A 27,866-nucleotide genomic window follows, 5' to 3' on the forward strand; every position below is an offset into this window, starting at 1 on the left:
CAGGAAATCTCAGAGTACTTTAATTATATATTGAAAAATAAATTACAGGAAATAACTTTAAAATGCAACAGAAGACAACTGAATTCCACAACAAACATTCCCAATGCTTTGCAATAAGGGGTAGGATTGCAACGCTCAAGGCAGTTAATATCACAAATATATCAAAACCTCAAATTTGATGCATTTTGCTTACATCACTCACAAATAACAGTCCTTTACATAAACTGCACGGAGTCTACCACTGTACCAGATTTTGCCATTAACTACAAAAACTTCAGATACAAAATTTGGTATTTATATATTTATATTTCATATACATGCCCCATGTCTATAATTTGATAGAAAATTAAATTAAAGATAATGCAGTGTGCAGGCAAATACTAACTGACAACTACAGGTAACAGTTCTTTGTGGATGGACTTATTACTGTTAAGAAAAATGAAAAGCATGTTGGATGGATTACTGGCAGTAATGAAATGGTGAAGTCTCCCAGCAGTTGAACTGTAAATGATGCACGATGTTGTCAGTATGTATTCAGGGAAAAAAAAGGCCTGGTAAGCTTCAATTACTCTCAACCTAACAAAGTAATCCAGGCATCTGGATAGTTTGGATTCATGCACTGTAATACTGGTAATAAAAGTAGAACTTTAACAAAATTAAAGAAAATATGCACTGATTGATTTTCTAAGTATCACCTCAAATGATCCCATTGATTCATCTGTACAGATTACTCAGTACAGATCAGTCTATTACACAAATCCACCAATGCACTAGAGGTGACTTGGAAAAGGAAATTCAACTTATGTTCATAACAATAAGTAACATTCAAAATTAATTTTGTTTTTAATTTATCCCTGAACTTTATTTAGTAATGTAATTTTCTATCCATTATTAAAATCTTCTCCAGCAAAATTCCTCCTTTCTTCAGACCTTTATGGCAGCATCCAGTGAAGTTGGGACTTGCACTTCAAAATCTACACAGAATAATCATAAATTGATGCACCCAGTCCAGAACCTACAGCAAACACTTGACAGCAATAGAACCAGGCAAGTTGGATTGTCAGTTTGTCTTTAATTTGGCATGTTGGGAGCCCTGTTCAGTCAAACCTGCTTTGATGGAGTTTGCTACAGTTTGCTTTATGTTGTCCTCCATCAAACTGTCACTCAGTGGCTTCAACACCTGTAATATGGGAATGTTAAAAGAAAAAAGGGAGACTTAAAAACATACTAACAGAAAGCAGAAATATGTTCATTGTAAGTTTCCCCATTAAGTAGCTTCAGAATAGCTATATGAATAAAGAATAAAAAATGGAATGGAAAACTAAGTTCAACCAAAGAAAGTTGTGAAAAAATAAGCTAACTATTGATTGTGCAATTCTGGCATTATATAATACAATGGATAATACAAGGTTTATATATATATAAAAATTAAATTTTAAAAAATTCATGATCTTAAGATGTATTTACCACAACTTTCAACTCAGTTTTTAATGTCACTTAAGAAATAAGTAGCTCTGCACCCTACATTGAGTTAACCATGTACAATTTATAGCCTCCTGCACAGTAAAACCCTGACCAGTTCACGCTGTACATGTCATTGTCCACACTTCCATCCCCATCCCAAAAAATGAAAGGACAACAGCTAGTTTTTCTTCTTCTTGTTGTTTGATGATAGCCTCAGTGATGACGTAACAGAACGATGGATCACTCTATTTCGAGCTGATGTGAACAGCTTGCTTAACACCTAAAACAAGGAGTTGTTAGTTAGTGACTACAAAGTACTTCATTTCTCAAAAAGATTGATTGGGACAATTATATTAAACAAATTTTCTAGAAAACAAGGTTTTCACCTTCTTTGGACTCCTCTGGATTGCAAGGAGGAAAAAGAAAGAAAAGGCAGTTAGTGTACAGTGATAAGAATAGACAGACTAAAGTTTGGGAACCAAAGCTTAAATTTGAAGATCCAAGGACAGTCTGCAGAGCACAATACAGCCAGGGGAAAGATTTATTCAGGTCAATCCCAGAACAGGAACAAAACATTAAATGAGCAACCCAAATCTTCTAATTCCCAAACCCTTTCTCAAATTGAACAGTAGTTAATATATCCCTTTAACCCTGTCCTGCCATTCAATAAAATCAAGGATGATTTGAATACTAGTTGAATTCTCATCTTTGCCACAAATCCCTCATTACTTTAATAAATCTTCATAAAAGATTTGAAATTATCAGCTGATCTACTACCACTTGCCTTTTGCAGAAGAGTTCCAAATTTAATCAATTCTGCACATTTCCCAACTTCATTCCTAGGTATTGGTTATAATTTTTAGATTGTCTCAAATCTTGGACTCCCCAGTCTATAGGAATATTTTAATTCTGCTTAAATTTAAAATTTCCCTTAATTCACTGTTGAGATTCCAGTGAATACAACCTCATTTGCTCTTGTAATTTACCCGCTGAGTACAGGTAAACTAACAAGCAGCCCTCCCTGACAGTCTATACTTCTCACCCATTTCAGGAAAAGAGGTAACATAATCAAGGAACACTTACCCCCACCCGCATCATTCTCTTTTCCCACCTGCCACCAGGCAAAAGCTAAAAAGGCCAGATAGCACATTCTAGGTCAGCTGTTATCAGATGCTTGAATAGACTAGAACACTTGTTGTGGCCCTTGAACTTTGCCTACCTGCATGTTCTCTAACTGCACCACTATACTCTGCACTTTTTAAAAAAAAAACTACCTCAATGTAATTATAGGTGGCATAAGCTGTCTAAATGGTACACAGAAAAGCTTTTCACTGCACCTTCGTATGTGACAATAATAAATCAATCCAAACTGCTCAGAACAATCCTGCTTTGGTCTAACTACAGTTATAAATTGTACTCCAAGCCTCACGATAAAGACCTGGACTTGCTGTTGACTACTTGAACTACTTAAAACATATCGTCTCATTTCCACCATCCCATGTTATGATCTAGTTAAGCAAGATTTTGGTTAAGACCATAAGATGTGGGAGAAGAATTAGGCCAAAGTTCAGCTCAGAGTCAGCTCTGCCATTCCACCATGGCTGATTTATTATTCCTCTCAACCCTACTGCCTTGCCTTCTCCTTGTAACCTTTTACACCCTTGCATATCAATTTCCACTTTAAAAATATCCAATTATTGGCCTCCACAGCAATGAATTCCACAGAATCACCACCCTCTGGCTAAAGAAGTTCTTCCTCATATGTTCTAAAGGGAAGTCCTATTCTGAGGCTGTGCCCTCTGGTCTTAAGACTTTCCCACTAAAGGATGCATCCTCCATGTCCACACTAAGCCTTTCAATATTCAATACTTTTTAATGAGATTACCTCTCATTCTTCTGAACTCCAGTGAGTACAGGTATAGGCAGAGAGGCAGAGGCATAAATAAAACTGTTTCATTCCCTGAAACATTCTTGCAAACCTCACCAATGCCAGCACATCTTAGACTAGGGGTGCAAAAACTGCTCAGAATTCTCTAAGTGCAGTCTGACCAATGCCTTGTAATGCCGAGGCTTTATATCTTGCTTTCATATACTAGTCCTCTCAAAATGAATGCTAACATAGCATTTACCTTCCTTTCTACCAATTCAACCTGCAAGTTAACCTTTAGGAAATTCATGACCTCCAAGTTCCTTTGCACCTCTGATTTCTGAATTTGTTCCCTGTTTTGAGAGAAGTCTACAGTAGATCTTTATTTCTTCTACCAAAGTGTATGATCATACGTTTACCTATACTATATCCATTTACCACTTTCTTGCCCTTGCCCATCTGTCTAAGTCCTTCTGCAGACATCACTCTATCACTTATCTTTGTATCATCTGTAAACTTGGCCATAAAACCATCAATTCCATCACACAAATCATAGATAGGTAACGTGCAAAAAGAGTCCTATGAAATACCACTAGTCAATGGCAGCCAACCAGAATACACCCAGCTATTCCCATTCTGGCTGACAGGCAGGAGGCAAATTTTCTATCCATGCTAGTACCTTTCCTGTAATACCATGGGCACTTATCTTGTTTAGCAGCCTCATACGCATAGCAGCCTTGTCAAAGGCCTTCTGAAAATCCAAGTAAACAGTATCCTTTGTCTATCCTGCCTATTATTTCCTTGAAGAATCCAAATAGATTTTTCAGACATTTCCATTTAAGGAAACCATGCTGATTTGGCCTATTTTATCATGTGCTTTCAAGTACTCTGAAACCTTATCCTTAACACTGTAATGGAATCCAACATCTTGCCAACCACTGAAGTCAGGCTAACTAGCCTATAATTCAATCTTCTGCCTGTCTCCCTTCCTTCTTAAAGAGTGGCATTTTGCAATTTTATAGTGCAATATCATTTATTCAGTTTCACGATCAATTATTGCTCTAAGCATAGAGAGACAGGGAATCCTTATTTTGCTTAAAAGACTGGGTAAAGATGCTTTTAAAAACACCCCCCCCCCAATGTACTTAACCGATTTCAGAAACAATAGAAGACAGTAATAAATCAGAATCTAGTCTTTAGATCCTGCACTTGCTCAACCAGCCCTAAATTTATTTCTACAATTTTGTTTCCTTTCTTCTAATGTCCTACAACTTCCTTGCTTCTGGAGGTAGAGAGTGCATGGATCGCAAATTTGGAGCCAACCCCTGAGAATTCACAGCAATGCACTCCACAATGTACTTCACCCCAAAACCACGTGCAGGGCAGAGATTGGAATGTTGCTGTTTGGAAAACTCCAGGAAAGTAATAGGCCTTATTCACCCATTACTTCAACATCTTGTCTACCAAGACATAGTGACTAAGCTCTTGTATTGTGAATGAAGGAACCAGTGCATGCACTATTACAGCAACCGGAAAGGTGATGGAAAGCAAGTTGTGAGAAAGGCCGTCTGCAAAGGTAAATAGCTCAAAACAAAAGAAAGATTCATCAGATGGAATACTGTGTAACATAGGAATGCAAAGTTGAAACGAACTTTGTTTACACAGTGAGAATGCAAATTGTGACTGTAGAAAGATCTATGTGCTTCTGCATATTGTAAAATTAGTCAGCTCTGTAGATACAAGCATTTGTAGTATCCAAGACATCTTCAGGGAGCGGTGCCTCTGAAAGGCAGCATCCATTATTAAGGACCACCATCACCCAACGCATACCCTTTTCTCACTGTTACCATCAGGTAGGAGGTACAGAACCCTAAAGGCACATACTCAGCGATTCAGGAACAGCTTCTTCCCCTCTGCCGTCCAATTCCTAAATGGACATTGAACCAATAAACACAACCTAACTTTTTATTTGTTTTTGCACTACAATTCTTATTTAATATACATATACTTAATAAATATAGAAAAAATATAATGCAATTCATTTATGTATGGCATTGCATTGCTGCCGCAAAGTTAACAAATTTCATGACATATGGAGTAATGTTAAATTGGATCCTGATATGAAACAAAGTGAACATTGTAATTAGAAAAGGGAAATGGAAGGAACGAAGTACGAAAGTAGTAAAGTCTTGCTATAACTATATGAGTGTTAGCAAGACCAGACACAGCAGAGCATTATTTTGGTCTCCATATTTAAAGAGTGATACACAAGGTTGATTCTAGGCAATAAGGAAAGTTTGAGCTGGCAAGATATTGACTTTGAAGTATTGAAGAATGTGAAACAAGACACTGAGGGGTTTTAACAAGGTAAGTGCTGAGGGAATGCCTCAGGGTTGCAGAGGAGGAATGTTCAGAGGTCTAAGAATCTTTAGTTTTCTCCACCACTGAGTGTGGAGGCTGCATCATTGTACAAGGATGAGTTACTTATAGGGACTCATAGGTTATGGGGAGGTACAAGTCATTTGTATTGAGTGGCAGCCAAGGTTCAAATGATCAAAATTGATGAAATCAAATGGTCAAATCCTCCATTTTTTATGCTCTACAGTTCATCTTGAAATGTTTGCTTAAAGTAGAGGTCATGGAGTGCTGAAAATATTCAGCAGGACATGCATCATCTATAAAGGAGAAACAGTTAATATTTCAGGTTGCCAACCTTTCTTTAGAACTGTAAAAATTTAGAATATAGGCATACTTAAACTTGTGAAGGGGCAAGAATAAGGAGAAAAGGAATATGAGTGGATACCAACATGGACAACACATACTGATGTCATCCAGGAGAGAGTGTACAAGCTTTGTTAATGAAGTTAATCTGGAGGTATAAATGGGAGAGCTGAGGAGAGAGAAAAGATCTGCTAGAACTGAAATACAAAATACAATGGCTGTAGGTAATCTGAAACAAAGAAGAATGCCAAGAATTCCCAACAGCTCAGGCAGCATCTGTAGGGGAAAAAAAAGAAATTGAAGTTCAGAAATCACCAGGGCTAAAAACTGCAGACAATGGAAAACAAAAACAGAAAACACTGGAAACACTCAGTGTCTATGGAGACAAGCAGAGCTAATGCCATAGACCGATAAACATTGATTCACATGCCAACCTTATCCACCTCTCACCTACAGATGTTTCTTGGCCTGCTGAGCATCACCAGCATTGCTTGCTTAAACTAGGACTAACCAATTCTGATACAAACTGGAAAGGCTTGTTGTCTGAAATTGTGAATTCAGTGTTGAACCAAAGGCTGAAAATGCTTAGAAGGAAGTTGAGATAGCTAATGTGAGCGGGCATAATTTTAAGGTGATGGGAAGTACGGCGGGGGTAGGGGGCGTACGAGGCAACTTTTTTTTAAAAAAGTGGTGTGTGTGTGTGTGTGTGGAATGCACTGCCAGGGTGGTGGTACAGGCAGATACATTAGGGACACAGGGAGATCTAAGAAAAAAAACTCCTAGCTAGTCACATGGATAAGAGAAAAATGAAAGGCTATGTAGGAGGCAAGAGTTTGGTTAATGTTAGTGTAGGTTAAAAAATCAGCACAACTTTAGGGACTGAAGGGTCTGTACTGTGCTGTAATGTTCAATGTATACAAGATGCAACCTTGTCTATACTCTATAAAGTTATATCAAAACCTGTACTTTATACATCCTCCCTCTTGCAATACAAGCTAGTGTACACTAGCCATGCTAATTACTTGCTGCACCTGCCTTTCATGTATTAGGGCTCAGATCTACTTAAACCTCAAAACACATGCCATTTAAAATAATTTGCTTTCCATTCTTCCTTCCAAAGTGGATAACCTGACATTTCCTTCCCCTATATTTTCAAAGAACCTATATCTCACCATACCACCCTGAGTTTCATTTCCCTGCAGGCATACTTCACAAATCTATAAAAGAGTAACTATAACAGAATCAATGAATGACTGCCCAACTAGGGTGCTCAACCAGAGTGCAGAAAACAAAATAAGCAAAGGCAGCAAGAAGAAAGAATAGAATAAATAAATAAGCCTTTGCCATCATCAGTTACTCTCCCCATTTGGATACACAGATCTCCAATCTCAAGATCTCTCTGTGGTAACACATTCAAAGGTCAGTAACTATCCCTGAGCTTGTCACCACTGAGAAATCTCAGGAAGTGATGAAAGACTATAGGGGAAATGCAATTCTTCAATACAGATCAGATGTCACCAGTTCTCAAGGTCTGCAGCCAGAGTACAACCTTAAGCCTCATTTCCCAGTGCTGAGTGGCTGTTTCACTCTGTCTTGGGCCGCACTACCAGATGTCTTCTGTATCAGTCCATTACTGTAGGATTGCCCAAGGACAGAGGTTCATGTCAGGTCCCAGGTACTGTGAGGTCAGGAGTTTTATACCAGGTTCCTGGTAAAACACACAACTTAAGCTGATGTCCTTTTCTTTTCGAGGAATAGTACTAGTGGATATGTACCCGTGAGTGTTCAGATTGGAGGACCAAAAGCAGAAGGAACCACATATGAATCAGTCAGCATTGAGGTAGCACTAAGAAAGTTACCAGTGTACCCTTGGTTCCCATACAAAATATATTACAAATAGTTGAAGCTCCCGAACTAATCCCTGTGACACCCATTGATTATAAATCTGAAACTGATCCATTTACATCAACTTTAGTTACTGCAGTTAGCCTCTACCCTATCAATCTGAGCCATTTATTGTTCATTACGAGACACATCCGTGTAGCTCAATATATCAATGCCGGTTCCCACAGTAATCCTAGCAGTTCCATCCCTCCAATTATTTTCGTAGCCCTGCTACTTTACTCTTTCATATACCCATAAACTCTGCCTTGATTTCTCACTTACAGATTGGGGGGGGGGGGGGGGGTGGAATTAGACTAGCCTATTAACCACCAGCACAAGTCAGAAATGTGGGAAGAAAGCAGAGCATCCAGCAGGAACCTAGTCATGAGATTAAAATTTAACCTGGATTCTTCTAACTGTTCGGCAGCACTGACTCCATGCACTCTTGTTCAGTAACCTTTCATGACACTATTGAATATCTTTTGGAAATTATATGACATTTATTGGGTATTATACACCATTCTTATCACATCGTTAATAAATTTGTCACACAATTTTTACCTTTCATAAAAACCAATTTGACTCAGCTTGACTGTCTTATGATTCTTTGAATGTCTTATCGTCCCCTTAAAGGATCCTAGCATTTTATCTATTGATACAAATGACAGGACAGCTTAGCCAGATACAGGTGTCCCCTGCTTTTCGAACGTTCGCTTTACAAAACCTCACTGTTACGAAAGACCTACATTAGTACCCTGTTTTCACTTTCAGAAGGTGTTTTCACTGTTACGAAGAAAGGCAGCACGCGATAAAAAATCAGCGCGTGCCCCGAGCAGGCGCTCTCCCCTGGATTCAGAACGGCATTGCTTTAACACGTTGCACTGAGCAGCCGTTAGCAAGATGAGTTCTAAGGTGTCGGAAAAGCCTGAAAGAGTAAGGGTGTTACACTTAGCGTAAAACTAGACATAATTAAGTGTTTCGATCGTGGTGAACGAAGCAAGGACAAAGTGAGTTTGGCTTGTGGAAGTTGACGAAGATGATGTTGAAGAGGTTTTGGCATCCCATGACCAAGAACTGATAGATGAAGAGCTGATGCAATTGGAAGAGGAAACTATAACAATCGAAACTGAATGCAGAAGGTGAAGCAACTGCGTGAGATTTTCGCTGCAATGATAAAGTATGACTTTAATTTTGAAAGGGTACATAGGTTTAGGGGATATTTGCAGGATGGTGTGAGTGCTTACAAACAACTGTATGATAGAAAAATGCGCGAGGCTCAGCAGTCAAGCAAGCCTTCCACATCAGCCACAGCAGACGACGAACCTCGACTTTCTACATCGAGGCAGGCAGTCATAGGAGAAGATGAGCAGCCTGCCCTGATCAACGATGAGGTGACACCCCGTGTCCCACCACAGCAAAACCCGGGCCCCGGACAGATACTGTACCGATTCGCGAAGAACGCAGCGGTAGCCGGGAGGCACACAGCATATCTTTAAGAAAAAAGCCGAAATAAACATGCTAATTAATTAGGTGCTGCCTAGCACGTAATTGTCAGCCCAGATCAGAGGCGATGCAATCGGCAATCATCTCTGATCTGCACTGACACTTATGTGCCGGGCAGCACCTAATTAATTAGCATGTTTATTTTGGCTTTTTCTTAACGATGTGCTGTGTGCCTCCCGGCTACTGCTGCGTTCTTCGCGGCAATGTATCGGGTCGGCGGCCCCGAGGGTGGGGGCCACTGCACCACCCAGCTGGCGACAACTCAGTCTAACACACCATTATCAGTGTGCTCGGCGCTGTTTTCCCAATTCCAGTAAGTGATTCTACACTGTACATACATTATTTCTACTTTATATAGGCTGTGTACTTTTGTGTGTTATTTGGTAGATTTGGCAGCTTCATAGTTTAAAGGTTACTGGAGAGCGCATTTATGTCACAGCGCTTGCGTGAGATTTTTGCTACGGAGATCTGTGCAGGCAATCATTGTAGAGAAGTATTTCTACTTTATATAGGCTGTGTATTTATCATATCATTCCTGCTTTTACTATATGTTACTGTTATTTTAGGTTTTATGTGTTATTTAGCATGATTTGGTAGGTTATTTTTGGGTCTGCGAACGCTCACAAAATTTTCCCATATAAATAAATGGTAATTTTCGACTTACGAACCATTTCATAGGAACACTCTACCTTCGGATGGCGGGGGAAACCTGTATCCAACACCCTCTTTTTTGAATGGCAGTGTTATATTTGAAACTTCCCATCCTCTGGGGCCTTTTTTTTTTAAAATATAATTTTTATTGAGTTTTCAAAAAGATTACATAGAAAGATAATAACCACCCTCCCCCCTCCCCCCCCGATATATGCCCCTACCTGAAAAAAAGAAAAAAAAAAAAAGAAAGAACTTCCTGGATATTGGAAAGTTTCCACATGCTCCATGGGATTCAAAATAAATTTAGTATATTTATTTATTACTTTCCCCAAGGGACCAACATCTTTATCATCGGAGCAGCTAAATATGCCATCCTATCTTTTGTAAATATGGGTGCCAAGTATTCAAAAATGTATCATATTTATCTCTTAAAGTAATTTTTTCGAGTGGAATACAACTAGAAATTTCATTATTCCAATGATCCATACTTAAATACGAATCTGATTTCCAAGTAACTGCTATAGCCTTCTTGGCTACTGCCAGTGCAATTTTTAATAAATTCTTTCTAATATTTATTAAGTTTCGGTTTTATCTCTTCAATATCACCTAATAGAAATAATATAGGGTTATATGGAAGTTGAGTTTCAGTAATTTGTTCCAATAAAACTCTTAAATTTATCCAAAAAGGTTGAATTTTGGAACAAGACCAAATAGAATGTAAGAAAGTACCAATTTCTTGATTACATTGAAAGCATTGATCAGATAAGCTTGAATTTAATCCATTTATTTTTTGCAGTGTAATATATAATTGGTGTAAAAAATTATATTGCACTAATCCAAGTCGTACATTGTATTTGTCATACTGTCAACAGTCTTGATCAATTTGTTTCATCAATATTAATATTCAGATCGGTTTCCCATTTTTGTTTTGACTTGTGGATCCTTGTTTAATTGTCTGTTTTTGAATCAAATTATACATAAGAAATAATTTTTTAAATTTTTCCTTTTTGAATTAAAATTTCAATTTCATTGGGTTTTGGCAAAAACATTGTTTGACCCAGTTTGTCTTTTAAATAAGCCCTTAATTGAAGGTAACAAAAGAAAGTGTTATTTGATATTTTATATTTATTCATTAATTGTTCAAATGACATCAATATACCTCGTTCATAACAGTCTCCTATAGATCTAATCCCTTTTTGGTACCAATTATATAAAAGTTGATTATCCATTGTAAAAGGAATAAGTCTGTTTTGAATCAAAGGTCTCCTTACTAATAAAGATTTCTTTATTTCATTATCAACATTTATCTTATTCCATAGATCAATCAAATGTTTTAATATAGGAGATTCTTTCTTTTCCCGTATCCATTTAGATTCCCATTTATATATAAAATCTTCAGGTATATTTTCTCCCATCTTATCTAATTCTATTCTAATTCATGCCGGTTTTCAATCATCAAAGAAAGATGCAATAAATCTAAGTTGATTTGGTTTATAACAATTCTTAAAGTTTGGAAGTTGTAACCCTCCTAACTCAAATTTGCATGTCAATTTTTCCAATGATATTCTTGACATCTAACCTTTCCAAAGAAATTTTCTCACACATTTATTTAACTTTTGAAAAAATTTCTGTGGCACTTCTATTGGTAATGTTTGAAACAAATATTGTAATCTAGGAAACATATTCATTTTTACAACATTGACTCTACCCACTAATGTTATTGGTAGTATCATCCATTTGTCAAGATCTACTTGAATTTTTTTTCAATAGTGGTAAATAATTAAATTTATATAAATTCTTTACATCATTATCAAGTCTTATACCTAAATACTTAATACCATTTACCGGCCATCTAAATTGGGTTACTAATCGACATTGGCTATAATCTCCTTTAGTAAGAGGTAAAATTTCATTTTTATACCAATTTATTTTATACCCTGATACTTTCCCATATTCATCCAATCTAGAAGATAATTTACGTAATGAATGCTGTGGGTTTGTTAAATAAATCAAATCATCAGCGAATAGATTAATTTTATATTCCTCCTGATTAACTCTAAAACCCTTAATATCTGAATCAATTCTAATTAGTCCTGCTAACGGTTCTATCGCCAATACAAATAAAGCAGGTGATAATGGACAACCTTGTCTAGTTGACGTTTTTAACTGGAATGGTGTTGAAATTTGACTATTTGTCACTACTTTAGCATTAGGGTTAGTATTTAAAGTTTTAATCTAGTTTATAAAAGGTGTTCCTAATCCATATTTTTCTAATACTTTAAATAAAAAATCCCATTCCAATCTATCAAATGCTTTTTCTGCATCCAAGGCTACTACTATACTCATCTCCTCCCTTTTTTGTGCCAAATGAATTATACTGAGTAGCCAACTTACATTATCTGCCAATTGTCTATTTTTAATAAATCCTGTTTGATCCATATGTATTAATTTTGGTAAATATTTAGATAATCTATTCAATAAATTTTTTGCTATTATTTTATAATCCGTGTTCAACAAAAAAATAGGCCTATATGATGCTGGTTTTAAAGGATCTCTATCTTTTTTTGGCAATACTATTACAATTGCTGTTGAGAAAGTTTCTGGGAGTTTGTGTGTTTTTTCCGCTTGACGTATTAACTCCATAAAAGGAGGAAATAATAAATTTAAACTTTTTATAAAATTCAGATGGAAAACCATCCTCTCCTGGAGATTTATTACTTTAAAGTGATCCTAAAGCTTCTTCAACCTCTTTTAGTGTAAAAGGCATATCTAATCCCTTCTGTTCCTCCGAATTCAATTTTGGAAGAGTTACTTGTTATAAAAACCTTTCTATCTCATTAACATCATTTTGTGATTCCAATTGATATAATTCAGAATAGAAACTTTTGAATGTTTCATTAATTTCTAAAGGTTTATAAGTAATTTTATTTGCACTTGTTCTAATTGCATTTATCGTTTTGGAAGCCTGTTCTGTTTTCAACTGCCAAGCAAGAATTTTGTGTGCTCTCTCATTTAACTCATAATACCTTTGCTTAGCTCTCATGATTGCTTTTTCCATTCTATATGTCTGAAGCGTATTATATTGTAACTTCTTATTGACAAGTTGTCTTCGTTTTTCTTCTATTGTATGTCTTTGAGATTCTTTCTAATTTTGTAATTTCTTTTTCCAATTGATCTAGTTCTGCCATATATTCTTTCTTAATTTTAGACGTATAACTTATTATCTGACCCCTCAAATATGCTTTCATCGCATCCCATAGTATAAATTTATCATCCACTGAATGAGAGTTTGTATCCAAAAAAAAAATTGGATCTGCTTTTTCATAAAATCACAAAAATCTTGACGTTTTAATAATGTTGAATTAAATCTCCATCTATAAGTCACTTCTTCCTTATCAGTCATTATTATTGTCATTAATAAAGGAGGGTGATCTGACAATATTCTTGCTTTATATTCCATATTTTTCACTCTGTTGCATACTGATTGATAATAGGAAAAAATCTATCCTTGAGTAAGTTTTGTGTCTATTAGAATAGAACGAATAATCTCTTTCTTTGGGATTGATTCTTCTCCATACATCAATCAAATTTAAATCTTTCATCAATGATAAAGTTAGTTTTACTACCTTCGATTTTGTAACAGCCTTAGTTGATCTATCTAAGACTGGGTCTAAGCAAATATTAAAATCTCCTCCTATTAATATTTTTTCATGTGCATCAGCCAAATTCAAAAAAGCTTCTTGTATAAATTTTGCATCATTTTCGTTTGGTGCATAATATTCATGAGAGTCCATAATTTGGAAAAAAGTTGACAGTGTATAATCACGTATCTGCCCGCAGAATCGATTATTACATTTTGTATTCTAATTGGTAACGTTTTATTGATCAAAACTGCTACTCCCCTCGCTTTTGAATCAAGTGAAGCTGCAACAACACTACCCACCCAATCTCGCTTTAATTTCTGATGTTCTGTTTCTGTTAGATGCATTTCCTGCAAGAAGGCTAAATTTACCTTAATTTTCTTAATATGTGTTAAGATTCTTTTTCTTTTCACCGGTCCATTAAGCCCATTAACATTAAAACTCAAAAAATTCAATAGATTAGTCATTATTCTTAACAAAGTTACTCCAATCTAAAACGTTACTTAACATCTTAACTCTCATAGTTCCTTGGGGAATCTCTTTAAACTTCACCATGTTGCTATGTGCTTCCCTCCCAATCATCCAGGCAAAAAGAAAGAAATAAAAGATAGATAAGATACAAAAAGAAAAACAACAAAATACCCCCCTACTAATGTTGTGAATGGAAAAAAGCACAACACTACCCCGCTCCATTTTGCGGGTCGTGGCTATAGCCACGCTTGCACACATGAATTCCGTAGTGATTGGTCAGTATTTCTTCCAGCTCCCCCGTAACAAAAAAATTGTGTGACTATTCCCAACTAATATTCTTCAAACTTTAACCTTTCTTCCCCTCTATCATATAATTAATAATATATTTATATATTCTTTCGCCTTTAAAAATCCACCAAGTCTATTCCTTGACAAAATCTTCATCTTTAATCCATCTCGCTCCCCTGGGTTTGTTCTTGTATCTTCAAAGAATCTCACACAAACTCCTCTGCTTTCTGGTAGTCGTCAAAAAATCTTTTTTCTCCGGCAGCCAAAAAAATCTTCAAGGTTGCAGGATAGCGCAGTATAAATTGATAACCATGATCCCAAAGGGCTTTTTTCACTGGATTAAATTTCTTCCTTCTCTTCAAGAGTTCATAACTTATGTCAGGGTGAAAAAAAATTTTCTTCCCTTCTATCACCAATGGCCCTTTTCTATTCTTGGCAGCTTGAGCAGCCACCCGTAGAATCCTTTCTTTGTCTTGAAATCTTAAACATTTTATTAAAATTGATCATGGATATTGATCATCTTGTGGTTTTGGTCTTAGAGCTCTATGTGCCCGTTCAATTTCAATTGATCGGTCTTCCTCTTTCATTTGCAGTTTCCGGGATCCATCTTTGAAAAAATTCTATTGGATTGTCTCCCTCTATAACTTCTATAAGACCAACAATCTTATTATTATTTCGTCTACTAAAAATTTCCAGCACGTCCACTTTTTCCAACAGTCGATTTCTTTCTATTTTCCAGACAAGCATATCATTTTCTGTTTTTTTCCACTCTGTCGTTAATATACTCCATTGTTATTTCCAACTTTTGAAGTTTCTTATCCATTTTCTCCTGTCTTCTCATAGCTTTATCATAGCTCAGCTTTATTTTTCTAATCTCTATTTTTACTCCTTTTAATTCAGTCATTACTTGCAATAAAGCCTTTTATGTCTCCATCATATCCTTTACTTTTCCAGTTCTTCTTCATCATCTGTGTTCTCTGTGGAATCCGATTCTGACTCTGAGACACTTTCGCTTGCAGTGGCCGTCGGTTCTTGTAGTTTAAGTTATACTAATTTGCGCATGCCAACTTCTTTGCACATGCGCAATTCCGGCATCTTCTTCACAGGGACCGCTACCGCCGCCATTGCTCCCTGTTTTTCTACGCCAGAGATAAAACTTGTCTTCTCCGAAGGAGATCCAACCTGAGTCCAAGGATCCATCGCTGCAGTAGGCCTTTTTTCCTTCCCGTCTCGCGGCGACTTCACAACGGCAGACTTCTTCTGTTGCGATTTACGAGGCATATCGTAAAATAGTCTTGAGAAGTTTATAAGTAGTTTTCGGAAAGTATTTATTAACTTTGCTTTGTTTAAACAGTACTTTGCTGATTTTCTTTTTTTAAACGGGAGAGCTGGATTCATACGTCTCAATCCCATGTCATCACGTGACATCCCCCTTTCCTCTGGGACCTCTTATGTAACCAGGGCTTTTTGACAAATTTCAGCCAGTTTCCATCACCTCTGCAGCCACTTAGGATTCTAGCAGGTTATTAGATCGAGGAAACCTGTTGACCTATAGCCCCATCCATTTGGCTGGTATGTTTTCCTCTAATGATAGAATTGGTTTTAAAGTTCAGTTTCTGCACAGCCTTCAATTATCTATTATTAATGTGATGTTATGTGATGAGATCAGCCACACCATATTGCTTGTTGTCTATATTCTGCCCGACACAGTCCTGATGCTGCGTGTGACGTCATACACCATGAGACTCCAGACTCAACACCACAATGCGTTCATTGCAATACCGGGGGACTTCAACCATGTTTCTCTCTCAACAATCCTACCCACCTTCAATCAGTTTGTCAAGTGCCATACAAGGGAAAATAAAACATTGGATCTCTTTTACACAAGTGTTAAAGACGCACACAGCTCCACAGCTCTGCCCCCACTTGGAAGATCAGATCGCAACCGGGTTCACCTCCTGCCCTTGTACAAGCCCAAAGCACAGCACAGCTAAGCTACCACCAAGATAGTAAAGAAATTGTCTCCAGGGGCCGTTGAGGCCTTGAAGGACTGCTTTGAGATGACTGACTGTAATGTGCTTTGTGAACCATACGGGGAGGACATTAATGAGTTTACTGATTGCATCACTGGCTACACCAACTTCTATGTGGACAATGTAATACCATCAAGGACTACTTGCTGCTTCCCTAACAACAAACCATGAGTCATCAGTGATCTGAAGGCTCTTCTCAACTACAAAAAGAGAGCCTTTGAATCAGGAGACAGGGAGGAATTGAAACATGTGCAGAGGGAGCTAAAAGAGAACAAGCTTGGGCAGAGCAGCACACAGGAGATGTGGACAGGCATGAAGAACATCACTGACTTTAATCAGCCTAGCTGTAGAGCCTTGGAATGCAGCTGTGAATGGGCGAATGAGTTAAACCAATTCTTCAATAGGTTTGACAATTGCCCTCCTATTCATATTCACACCCTCCCTCAGCACACCAGTCCAGGTGCCAAGGCACCCAATGCTCCCTCAGCACCAATGCCTCCCCTCCTACCCCCTCCAGATTAACACATGGATGAACAACACAGGCTACTACTGTCTACACCCACACCTCCACATACCAACTGCTATCATCCTGATCTTTACCTCCCCCAGCCCCCACTTTTAGCAACTCCTACATGTGTGTTAAGCCCCCTATTTACTCTCTCTACAATGACTGTGTAGAGAGGAATGGTGTAAACACCCCCACTTATAAATTCGCTGATAACGCAAATGCTGTCAGGAGAATCTCAGGTGGTGACGAGCAGACATACAGGAGTGAGACAGATCAGCTGGTTGTGGCATCACAACAACCTTACATTCAATATCTGCAAGACCAGAGAGTTTATTCTTGACTTCAGGAAGGGGAACTTAAAGAAACACACCAATCCTCATGGAGACTGAATCAATACCAGTGCACATCAAGTAGCGGAAAAGGTGAGCAGTTTAAAGTCGCTGCGAGTCAACACGTCTGAAGATCTATGCTGGGCCCAACATATTGGTGCAATTACAAAGAAGCCACAATAATGGCTATATTTCATTAGGAGTTTGACGAGAATTCATATGTCAACAAAGAAACTCACATATTTCTGCAGATGCATCGTGGACAGCATTCTCACTGGTTGCATCACCGTCTGGTATGGAGGGGCTACAGCACAGGATAAAAGAAAACTACAGAGGGTTGCAAACTCAGCAAGCTCCATCATGGGTGCTAGCTTCCCCACCATTGAGGAACTCTTCAAAAGACGATGCCTCAAAATGGTGGCATCCATCGTTAAAGACCACCACCACCCAAGGGATGCCCTCTACGCATTACTATCAGAGAAGTACAGAAACCTCTTGTACTACTTAATTTTTAAATACATATTTCTGGATAATTTATAGTACATTTCATGTGTTGCACTGTACTCCTGCTGTAAAACAAATTCCACAATACAGTGATAAACCAGATTCTGAAGTATATAGTGTAAATTGTTGAGAATATTGCCTACTTCTAAAAATAAAAATCTTTATTGATGCAAATACCACATTAAAGTATTTGCTTGAGCTTTACTTTTAAAATATCTACTTTTAAACTGGAGAGAAAGCTATTCCCAGTTATCAAAGGTCTCCAACTTCTCTCCACCAACTGCATTCAAAATTTTGTTTCCTCAAATAATTTTCTCGTACACAGTCAGCTGCACGATAACGCTGGTTCAGCACTCATTCTCTAAATACTATTATTCCTATTAACGCTGAATTCAAGCATTTGATCATCAACCATTCTGAGATTCCTGCACTGTCCTGCTATATTCTGTATGGGATGATGAAACACCATTCTCTCAACTTAACCAACTGATTCCATGGCACTACTCCACTCAGCCATCTCCCAAATAACATTTTTATAGATTACCTAGTCGTTCTTACATGGGACATTACTACATCAGCTCATCTGTAACATTAGTCATTTCACCACAAGTATACAATTGGCTAGCAAGTGTTCTGGAATGCATCAAGACTGTAAAATATCATAAAAATTGAAGTCAATCTTCCTAACAAAATAACAAATCATATCAGTGATTCAATGGTACAAGAACAGACCAATGCAAAGCAGCCCTTTGATTGGAGGGGTGGGGATAAACTTCCAAGAACCAAGCTGGAAATAGTGTCAACTTCTTCCTAAATTTCATTTAGTGATGTCAAAGTGGAAGATGAATGGGCAATTCCTGAAATCAAATTTAAACTGGTCATCCTCACTTTCAACTGTTGAAAATTGTTAACTGCAATTCAGAAAATAGAATTTTCATTTAGTTTTGCCAAGCAAAGATATAGAAGCAGAACCTGAACATGATGGTACAGAAATTTTACTAGGAAAAGATAAATAGAGATTGTAGAATTAGAGCAAGTAGCAGCGCAGCATACTACTTGTAAAACTCGCAGCCAAATGATTCAGTGAAAACCTCTGTTCCCCATTTACTTAAAACCAATATTAAATTACGTGTTCAACATAAGTACTAAACTTTTAAAAAAAAAAATCAAATTCTTAAAATCTCATTTGTAATAAAGGCAAGAAAGTGGTGAAAGGATAATACTCACCTGTTCCCATATAGTTTCAGCCACTTGATCAATGATTGTTCCAAATTCTCTGAATTCACCAGAATACTTAGTGTAAGCCCAGGTACAGAGGGATATTAGAGCCACTCCCATTGCGATATTGCATAAGGAAGCTATCGAGTTCAAACCGATAAATCCAGTCACTCCTGAGATTACGTACATGGCAAACATCACGGCAAAGAGCGTGGCAGGTGTACGGGCAGCATAAAAAATATTTTTGCTGTCATTGTGCTTTACAAAGTTTGCATAGTTCTCCTCCATTTCTTGCTCAAGTTGCTCTTGGTAACGCTGACAGAACTCTTCCCCGCCCATTTTCTTGACTGAGCGAAACTGTTTGATAGAAGCTTCTTTTAAGGTCAGGTGTTGCTGCTGCAGATCTGCTGGTGCTATGTAAGGCTTATCTCCCCCACAAAACTGCAGGACAAATATTCATATTTCTTCAATATGTTACTAATTAATATAATCAAGTTAAACATGAAGGCAAGCATTCTCACCACACCAATTTAAGAACTCACTTCATATCACTTACCTTAACATCAATGGTAGAAATAAATTAAAGCCTGGCTTGATATTATTTTGCTGTATTATATTTTAAAATATTGGACCTCTTGGTGACATAGAACAGTACAGCACATTACAGGCCCTTCGGCCCACAATGTTGTGCCGACCCTTAAACCCTGCCTCCCATATAACTCCCCACCTTAAATTCCTCCATATACCTGTCTAGTAGTCTCTTAAATTTCACGAGTGTATCTGCCTCCACCATTGACTCAGGCAGTGCATTCCACGCACCAACCACTCTGAGTAAAAAACCTTCCTCTAATATCCCCCTTGAACTTCCCACCCCTTACCTTAAGGCCATGTCCTCTTGTATTGAGCAGTGGTGCCCTGAGGAAGAGGTGCTGGCTGTCCACTCTATCTATTCCTCTTAATATCTTGTATACCTCTATCATGTCTCCTCTCATCCTCCTCCTCTCCAAAGAGTAAAGCCCTAGCTCCCTTAATCTTTGATCATAATGCATACTTTCTAAACCAGGCAGCATCCTGGTAAATCTCCTCTGTACCCTTTCCAATGCTTCCACATCCTTCCTATAGTGAGGCGACCAGAACCGGACACAGTACTCCAAGTGTGGCCTAACCAGAATTTTATACAGCTGCATCATTACTTCGCGTGAAGATGGGGAATGTATCAAATGACCAGGTGCAACACCTGCTGAAAGATTATTCACTATATATTAATGTGTGGTATATACTAAAACCATGAACTGAGCATGCTCTGATCATTTGCAGTTCGATCATTTCAATAGAAAGTACTTCAGTACTAAATTTTCTTAAATAAATTTCCAAATATTTTAAAAGTTGCATTTCAATATCCCGATGAAGGATCTTGGCCCAAAACGTCACATGCTTATTCCCCTCCATAAATGATGCCAGAGCTGCTGAGTTCCTCCAGCATTTTGTATGTGTTGCTCTGGATGTCGAGCACTTGCAGAATCTTTTGTTTAAAACAGCAGACTAAAGAAATGCATAAAGCTTTTAATGGGCAGACCCAAAAGGAAAAAAAAATATAAATTCTGAACATTTCATATTCCTCTAGATGCTTTCTCAAAACTCACTTATAATCAACATGATTTTCCTTATCTCCACAATATTCATTAGTTCTTTTCTCCAGAAAATTACAAATCAAGAATCAGGAGATGTCTGTAGATTCAAAGCATGACAGTCATTCAAATTCATAACCGTTTCAACAGGCATCAAGCAAACAGAAAATGCTGGCATATGAGGGGGGGAAAAAATGTTAACGTTTCAGGCTCATGGAGCTAGCATCCTGAAGCATTAATTGTTTCTCTCCACCGGTGCTGTCTGAACTCCTTACAACTCCAGGACCACCATTTCAGATTCTAAGCACCTGCAGTACTTTGCATTTGTACCAAGGTTATCAATATGTCGCACAGTTTATCCAGTCTGTTCCACAATTCAGTCAGCTCATGTTGATTTTTCACTACTTATTCATGATATCTAGAGATGTAGATGAGCCCCTATTTTCAACAGATCTCCATTTTGAGATCAAACTTTCTTAAATTAAAACCCACTATTACCTAGCCATTGTGTATCAGTAATTGAGGGAGTGAATGATCAGGACAATGGACTGTGTCAGTTGAGCAGCTGGTTTTTCCTGGATTGTGTCAGGCTGCTTGAGTATTAGGGATTGCACTCAAGACTAAGTGGAAAGCATTTAACACACCCATGATTTGTCTTAAGCAGCAAATAAGAGTCTGATGAGTACCTTGCCATGGAACATTCCTGCTCTTGTAGAAAATCTATATTGGTATGGTCAAGGTTCCATCAGTAGCGACCTTGGGGTGCAAGATGCCAAATACAAATAGTAAGCAATCAGATTTTTGAGATAATCATTACTTTGTCATTGTATGGCATGAATTTTTAAATTTACTGGTCCATATCCGAAGGTTCATCGTCTTACTGTACATGGGTATGGGGTGCTTCTAAAATTTAGCATTTTGTGCCCGTAATCGAATCAGGCTGTAACAGGGGGTTGGAGCCAAGTGGGCTATATGAGCAGCAATGAAAAGTTTATTGACAAATTAAATACTCCATGGTAGCAAAGTCAATGGTGCCTTCCTTTAGCTTCCTGATCTTTGACATTGTGTGGTGTAAATTAATCAGTAGATATAGCCAGACGTGCCTGGGCAATTTTCCATTTGCCTTGGAATATTTTGCTTAGAAGCATCACAGGGACCTACAGCAGGGTCGTTACACTGAAGATATCGGGGGGCGGGGGGGGGGGGGGCAACGATGAGGAAGGGATGGATGCTTGGAGTACAGGAGACCCCGGGGGATGTACCTCTTGAAAACAGGTTCACCCTCTTGGAAGCTGTTGGGACAGAAGACATTACCAGTCTGAGAGGCGGACAGGTATGCGAGTCAAAAATTGGCGCTGAAACAAAGCCAAGAAGACAGAAGTCAGGCAGAACCGTGGAAGTAAGGGATTCTTTAGTGAGAGGAACAGAAAGGGGTTTATGTGGCAACAGGCGTGATTTAAGGATGGTGTGTTGCCTCCCTGGTGCCAGGATCCAGGATGTCACAGACCGATTGCAGGGCATCCTCAAGGGTGAAGGTGAACAGCCAGAAGTGGTGGTACATGTCGGCACAAATGACGTCCAGAGGAAGAGGAAAGAAATTCTGGAGCGTGACTTCAGAGAACTCGGAAGAAGGCCAAAAAGCAAGACTTCCAGGATGGTTATCTCCGGTTTGCTTCCAGTTCCTTGTGCTGGTGAGGGCGGGAACAATAGAGGATCTGAATGTGTGGCTGAGGAGCTGGCGCGGGAGGCAGGGATTTAGACTTTTGGACCACTGGGATCTGTTTTGGGGTAAGGATGAATTGTACAAAAGGGACGGGTTGCATCTTAACAAACAGGGGACCAGCATTCTGGCAGGCAGGTTTGCCACTGCTACACAAGTGTGTTTAAATTATGTTCTGGGGTGGGGGGGGGGGGGACGAACTGGAAATATAAGGATGGAGTTAAAGGGAAAGAGAGAACAAGTTAAGAAAGACAACAGAATCAATGGGGCAGAAAGCTCAGGAAGGGATCGGAGAGTGCAATAGGAATCGATGTGAGAGGTGAGGGGAATAAAGGTATTACTTTAAATGGATTAGAAGTATTATATATGAATGCAAGGAGTATAAGAAATAAAGTGGATGAGCTTGAGGCTCAGTTGGAAATTGGCAAGTATGATGTTGTGGGAATAACAGACATGGCTGCAAGAGGACCAGGGCTGGGAAATGAACATTCAGGGATATACATCCTATCGAAAGGACAGTCAGGTTGGCAGAGGGGGTGGGGTGGCTCTGTTGGTGAGGAATGAAATTCAGTCACTTGCGAGGGGGGACACAGAATCAGGAGATGTAGAGTCAGTATGGATAGAACTGAGAAACTGTAAGGGCAAAAAGACACTAATGGGAGTTATCTACAGGCCCCCAAACAGTAGCCTGGATATAGGGTGCAAGTTGAATCAAGAGTTAAAATTGGCATGTCGCAAAGGTAATAATATGGTTGTTACGGGGGATTTCAACATGCAGGTAGACTGGGAACATCAGCTTGGTACTAGACCCCAAGAAAGGGAGTTTGTGGAATGCCTCAGAGATGGATTCTTAGAGCAGCTTGTACTACAGCCTACCAGGGAGAAGGCATCCTGGATTTAGTGTTGTGTAATGAGCCAGATTTGATAAGGGAACTCGAGGTAAAGGAGCCATTAAGAGGTAGTGACCATAATATGACAAGTTTTAATCTACAACTTGAGGGAGAAGGGAAAATCGGAAGTGTCAGTATTACAGTTGAACAAAGACTATGGACCCATGAGGGAGGAGCTGGCCAAAGTTGACTGGAAAGATACCCTAGCAGGGATGACAGTGGAACAACAATGACAGGTATTTCTGGGAATAATACAGAAGGTGCAGGATCAGTTCATTTCAAAGAGGAAGAAAGATCCTAAGAGGAATAAGGGGCGACTGTGGATGACAAGGGAAGTCAAGGACAGTATAAAAATAAAAGAGAGGAAGTATAACATAGCAAGGATGAGCGGGAAGCCAGAGGATTGGGAAACTTTTAAGGAGCAAAAGAAGATAACTAAAAAGGAAAAGATGAGGTACAAAGGTAAGCTAGCCAAGAATATAAAGGAGGATAGTAAAAGCTTCTCTAGGTATGTGAAGAGGAAAAAATTAGTTAAGACCAAAGTTGGGCCCTTGAAGACAGAAACAAGTGAAATTATTATGGGGAACAAGGAAATGGCAGACGAGCTGAACAGGTACTTTGGATCTGTCTTCACTAGGGAAGACAAACAATCTCCCAGATGTAATAGTGGCCAGAGGACCTAGGGTAATGGAGGAACTGAAGGAAATTCGCATTAGGCAGAAAATGGTGTTGAGTAAACTGATGGGACTGAAGGCTGATAAATCCCCAGAGACTGATGGTCTGTATCACAGGGTACTTAAGGTGGCTCTAGAAATCGTGGACACATTGGTACTAATTTTCCAATGTTCTATAGATTCAAGATCAGTTCCTGTGGATTGGAGGGTAGCTAATGTTATCCCACTTTTTAAGAAAGGAGGGAGAGAGAAAACAGGGAATTATAAACCAGTTAGCCTGACATCAGTGGTGGGAAAGATGCTGGAGTCAATTATAAAAGAAGAAATAGCAGCATACTTGGATAGCAGTAGCAGGATAGGTCCGAGTCAGCATGGATTTACGAAAGGGAAATCATGCTTGACTAATCTTCTGGAATTTTTTGAGGATAACTATGAAACTATGCAACTGTAATGAACACCAATTTCTCCCGGGATCAATAAAGTATGACTATGAAAATGGACATGGGAAAGCCAGTGGATATAGTGTACCTGGACTTTCAGAAAGCCTTTGATAAGGTCCCACATAAGAGGTTAGTGGGCAAAATTAAGAGCACATGGTATTGGGGATAAGGTACTGACATGGATAGAAAATTGGTTGGCAGACAGGAAACAAAGAGTAGGGATTAATGGGTCCTTTTCAGAATGGAAAGCAGTGACTAATGGGGTACCGCAAGGCTTGGTACTGGGACCGCAGCTATTTACAATAGACATTAATGATTTAGATGAAGGGATTAAAAGTAACATTAGCAAATTTGCAGATGACAAAGCTGGGCGACAGTGTGAAATATGAGGATGATGTTATGAGAATGCCGGGTGACTTGGACGGGTTGGGTGAGTGGGCAGATGCAGTTTAATGTGGATACACGTGAGGTTATCCACTTTGGTGGCAAGAACAGGAAGGCAGATTACTATCTGAATGGTGTCAAGTTAGAAAAAGGGGAAGTGCAACGAGATCTAGGTGTCCTTGTTCATCAGTCATTGAAAGTAAGCATACAGGCACAGCAAGCAGTGAAGAAAGCTAATGGTATGTTGGCCTTCATAGCAAGGGGAGTTGAGTATAGAAGCAAAGAGGTCCTTCTGCAGTTGTACAAGGCTCTGATGAAACCCCACCTGGAGTACTGTGTGCAGTTTTGGTCTCCAAATTTGAGGAAGGACATTCTTGCTATGGAGGGAGTGCAGCACAGGTTCACTGGGTTAATTCCAGGGATGGCGGGAATATCATATGTTGAAAGATTGGAGCGACTGGGCTTGTATACACTGGAATTTAGAAGGATGGGAGGGGATCTGATTGAAACATATTATTAAGGGATTGGACACGCTAGAGGCAGGAAACATGTTCCCGATGTTGGGGAGGTCCAGAACCAGAGGTCACAGTTAAAGAATAAGGGGTAGACCATTTAAAACGGAGCTGAGGAAAAACTGCTTCCACACAGAGGGTTGTGGATCTGTGGAATGCTCTGCCTCAGAAGGCAGTGGAGGCCAATTCTCTGGATTCTTTCAAGAAAGAGTTAGATACAGCTCTCAAAGATAGCGGAGTCAAGGGATATGGGGAGAAGGCAGGAACAGGGTACTGATTGTGGATGATCAGCCATGATCACAGTGAATGGCGGTGCTGGCTCGAAGGGCCAAATGGCCTACTCCTGCACCTATTGTCTATTGTCTACTATCACCTAGTCCTGAAATTCACGCAGAAGGTTGGTGGAAGCAGATTAAATAATACCTTCTGAAGGGGACTGGATATATGCTCAAACATTAAATATTTATGACCATGAGCAACAGAAATAAAACAAAGCATAATTAGAGATAACAGGGCATAATGGACTGAACAGCTACCATTTTGCTTTTGCACAATTAAATCACAAAGTGTGGGTAATCAAAAGAGTAAATTAAATCAAAAGACTGTCAAGTCTGAGATATCAAAGCTCACTTCTTATAGATTTTTTTTTTAATGACAGCATTAAGGTGCACCATTACTGTGTAGTAAGTAAATAAAAATTAGATCCAATCCACTGGAATAAAGATCAGACGGAGTACTAATCAAGGGCTTGGCTATAACTCAAATTAAAAATCAATACAAAATTAAAAATTTGCTAAGGGGAAAGGAAACAATTTACAGTTTTATTCTCATTTATTAGGAAGTTGCCTTTAGCAGATACCAAAACTTGGTAACCACTTGGATTTGGTAGCAGATAGTATACTACAAAGGCATAACTAGGTGGGTGCAATTTATAATACTTAAACATTGGAAAAAACTAACATTACTATACAAACTAGAATGCATTGTAGACTACACAAAATTATTGTTAGGCAATAAAATTCAAACAAGCTAGTCAGTGTGGAAATTAGCAATTTGTGACTTAATTAGAAAGAACACTACCACTAGGGAAAATAAGGCAAGTATATACTCAATACCATTAAATTATATACAATGCATTGTAGAGGAATCCAAAGCAAAGCTAAGTTTTGCAGAGAGCCTGTAATTACATACCATCTCCATCGCTTTGTTGTAGATATCTTTTGCTCCTGCAACAGCAGCTAGATTATTGGCTTCAGCTGTTGCCTGTAAAAGAATGACTGGTTCAATGATTTTTCTTTTGGTAAATATCTGTCTGAAACCTCTCTTGAGAGGTTATACAAATCTAAATGGCACTGTGAATGAACTTCCGGTATTTTCATAAAATCAACATTGAGAAGAATAACATACACACAATGCTGGAGGAACTCAGCAGATTAGGCAGCATCTATGGGGTGGAATAAATAGTTTCAGGCTGAGAAGGCGACTGCTTGTTCCTCTCCATAGAAGCTGCTTGACCTGCTGTGTTCCTCCAGCACTTTGTGTGCGCTAGTCTGAATTTCCAGCATCTGCAGAATCTCGTGTTTATTATTGAGGGGAATAACATTTTTATTAAACTAAATTCAGACCTTTCTCCAAGATTTTGATTTACTGATTTTTCCAGCTTTCAAATACCCTCATGGTTCTAATGAAACTGGCACGCTAGTTGTTGTGTATGTGGCCTGGTTACACAACAACGCTATTAATAAAAACACTGGAGACAGAACCCAAGGGTCATGGTTCTTTACTGGCAGAAACTGAACTCGGCACACATGTACAGATCAATATGCGCCTAATAGCGCATGCAACGACGTGTTACTACAACATAAAGTAGTCCCTTATTATAATGTAGGCTATACGGTACACTCCTCCCCTTTTATTTTAATAGTGTATCAACTTTTTTTTACTGGGGCATTATGCTAAACAAATATGTTTACCCTTAACATACAAACATCTACCATTTGTTTACTTAGCAACTTAATATCAAATTATAAGTAACATAATTCAGGTGGCCCCCGTTTTCAGAACGCTTGCTTTATGACAGTTTGCTGTTACGAAAGACCTACATTAGTTACCTATTTTCGCTTTTACGAAAAAAGGCAGCGCGCGCTCCAAGCAGCCAAGCTCCTCCCCTAGAACTGCTTAAACACGTCTGTGAGCATCTGTGCTTTATCTTGATTTATTTTGTGCATCCGTTAGCAAGATGAGTTCTAAGGTATTGGAAAAACCTAAGAGCTCATAAGAGTGTTATGCTTAGTGTAAAACTGGATGTAATTAAGCGTTTTGATCGTGGTCAACGAATTAAGGACATTGTCCGCACGTTGAACTTGTCTGCGTCCATCATTCGCACTATTTATACGCAGAGAGAAAGAATCTTGAAAGCTGCCGATGTTACTATTGGTTCTGATCGTAGCAAAGTGGTCTCTTTTAGTCAGCATCCAATAATGGATAAAATGGAAAGTCCATTGCTTGAGTGGATTGATGGGTGTACAAAGCATGG

The 27,866-nt window shown here is 38.6% G+C and overlaps 1 protein-coding gene across 3 annotated transcripts in view; it reads right to left on the reverse strand.

Moving 5' to 3' along the window:
• The window catches only part of atl2 (atlastin GTPase 2), a 139,904-nt gene continuing 112,038 nt past the window's right edge, over positions 1-27,866 (reverse strand). For 2 of the 3 annotated variants that reach the window (XM_072265681.1, XM_072265682.1), the window contains exons 11-13: positions 26,522-26,593; positions 19,092-19,523; positions 1-1,180 (exon numbers count right to left, since the gene is read on the reverse strand). In XM_072265681.1, coding sequence (XP_072121782.1) covers positions 1,061-1,180; positions 19,092-19,523; positions 26,522-26,593 — 624 coding nt within the window. In that variant the 3' untranslated portion in view covers positions 1-1,060. Of the gene's footprint in view, positions 1,745-19,091; positions 19,524-26,521; positions 26,594-27,866 lie in introns of all 3 variants that reach the window. The other variant, XM_072265684.1, reaches the window with a different exon arrangement.

Source organism: Mobula birostris, chromosome 8 (genome assembly GCF_030028105.1).
Source record: "Mobula birostris isolate sMobBir1 chromosome 8, sMobBir1.hap1, whole genome shotgun sequence".
NCBI lineage: Eukaryota > Metazoa > Chordata > Chondrichthyes > Myliobatiformes > Myliobatidae > Mobula > Mobula birostris.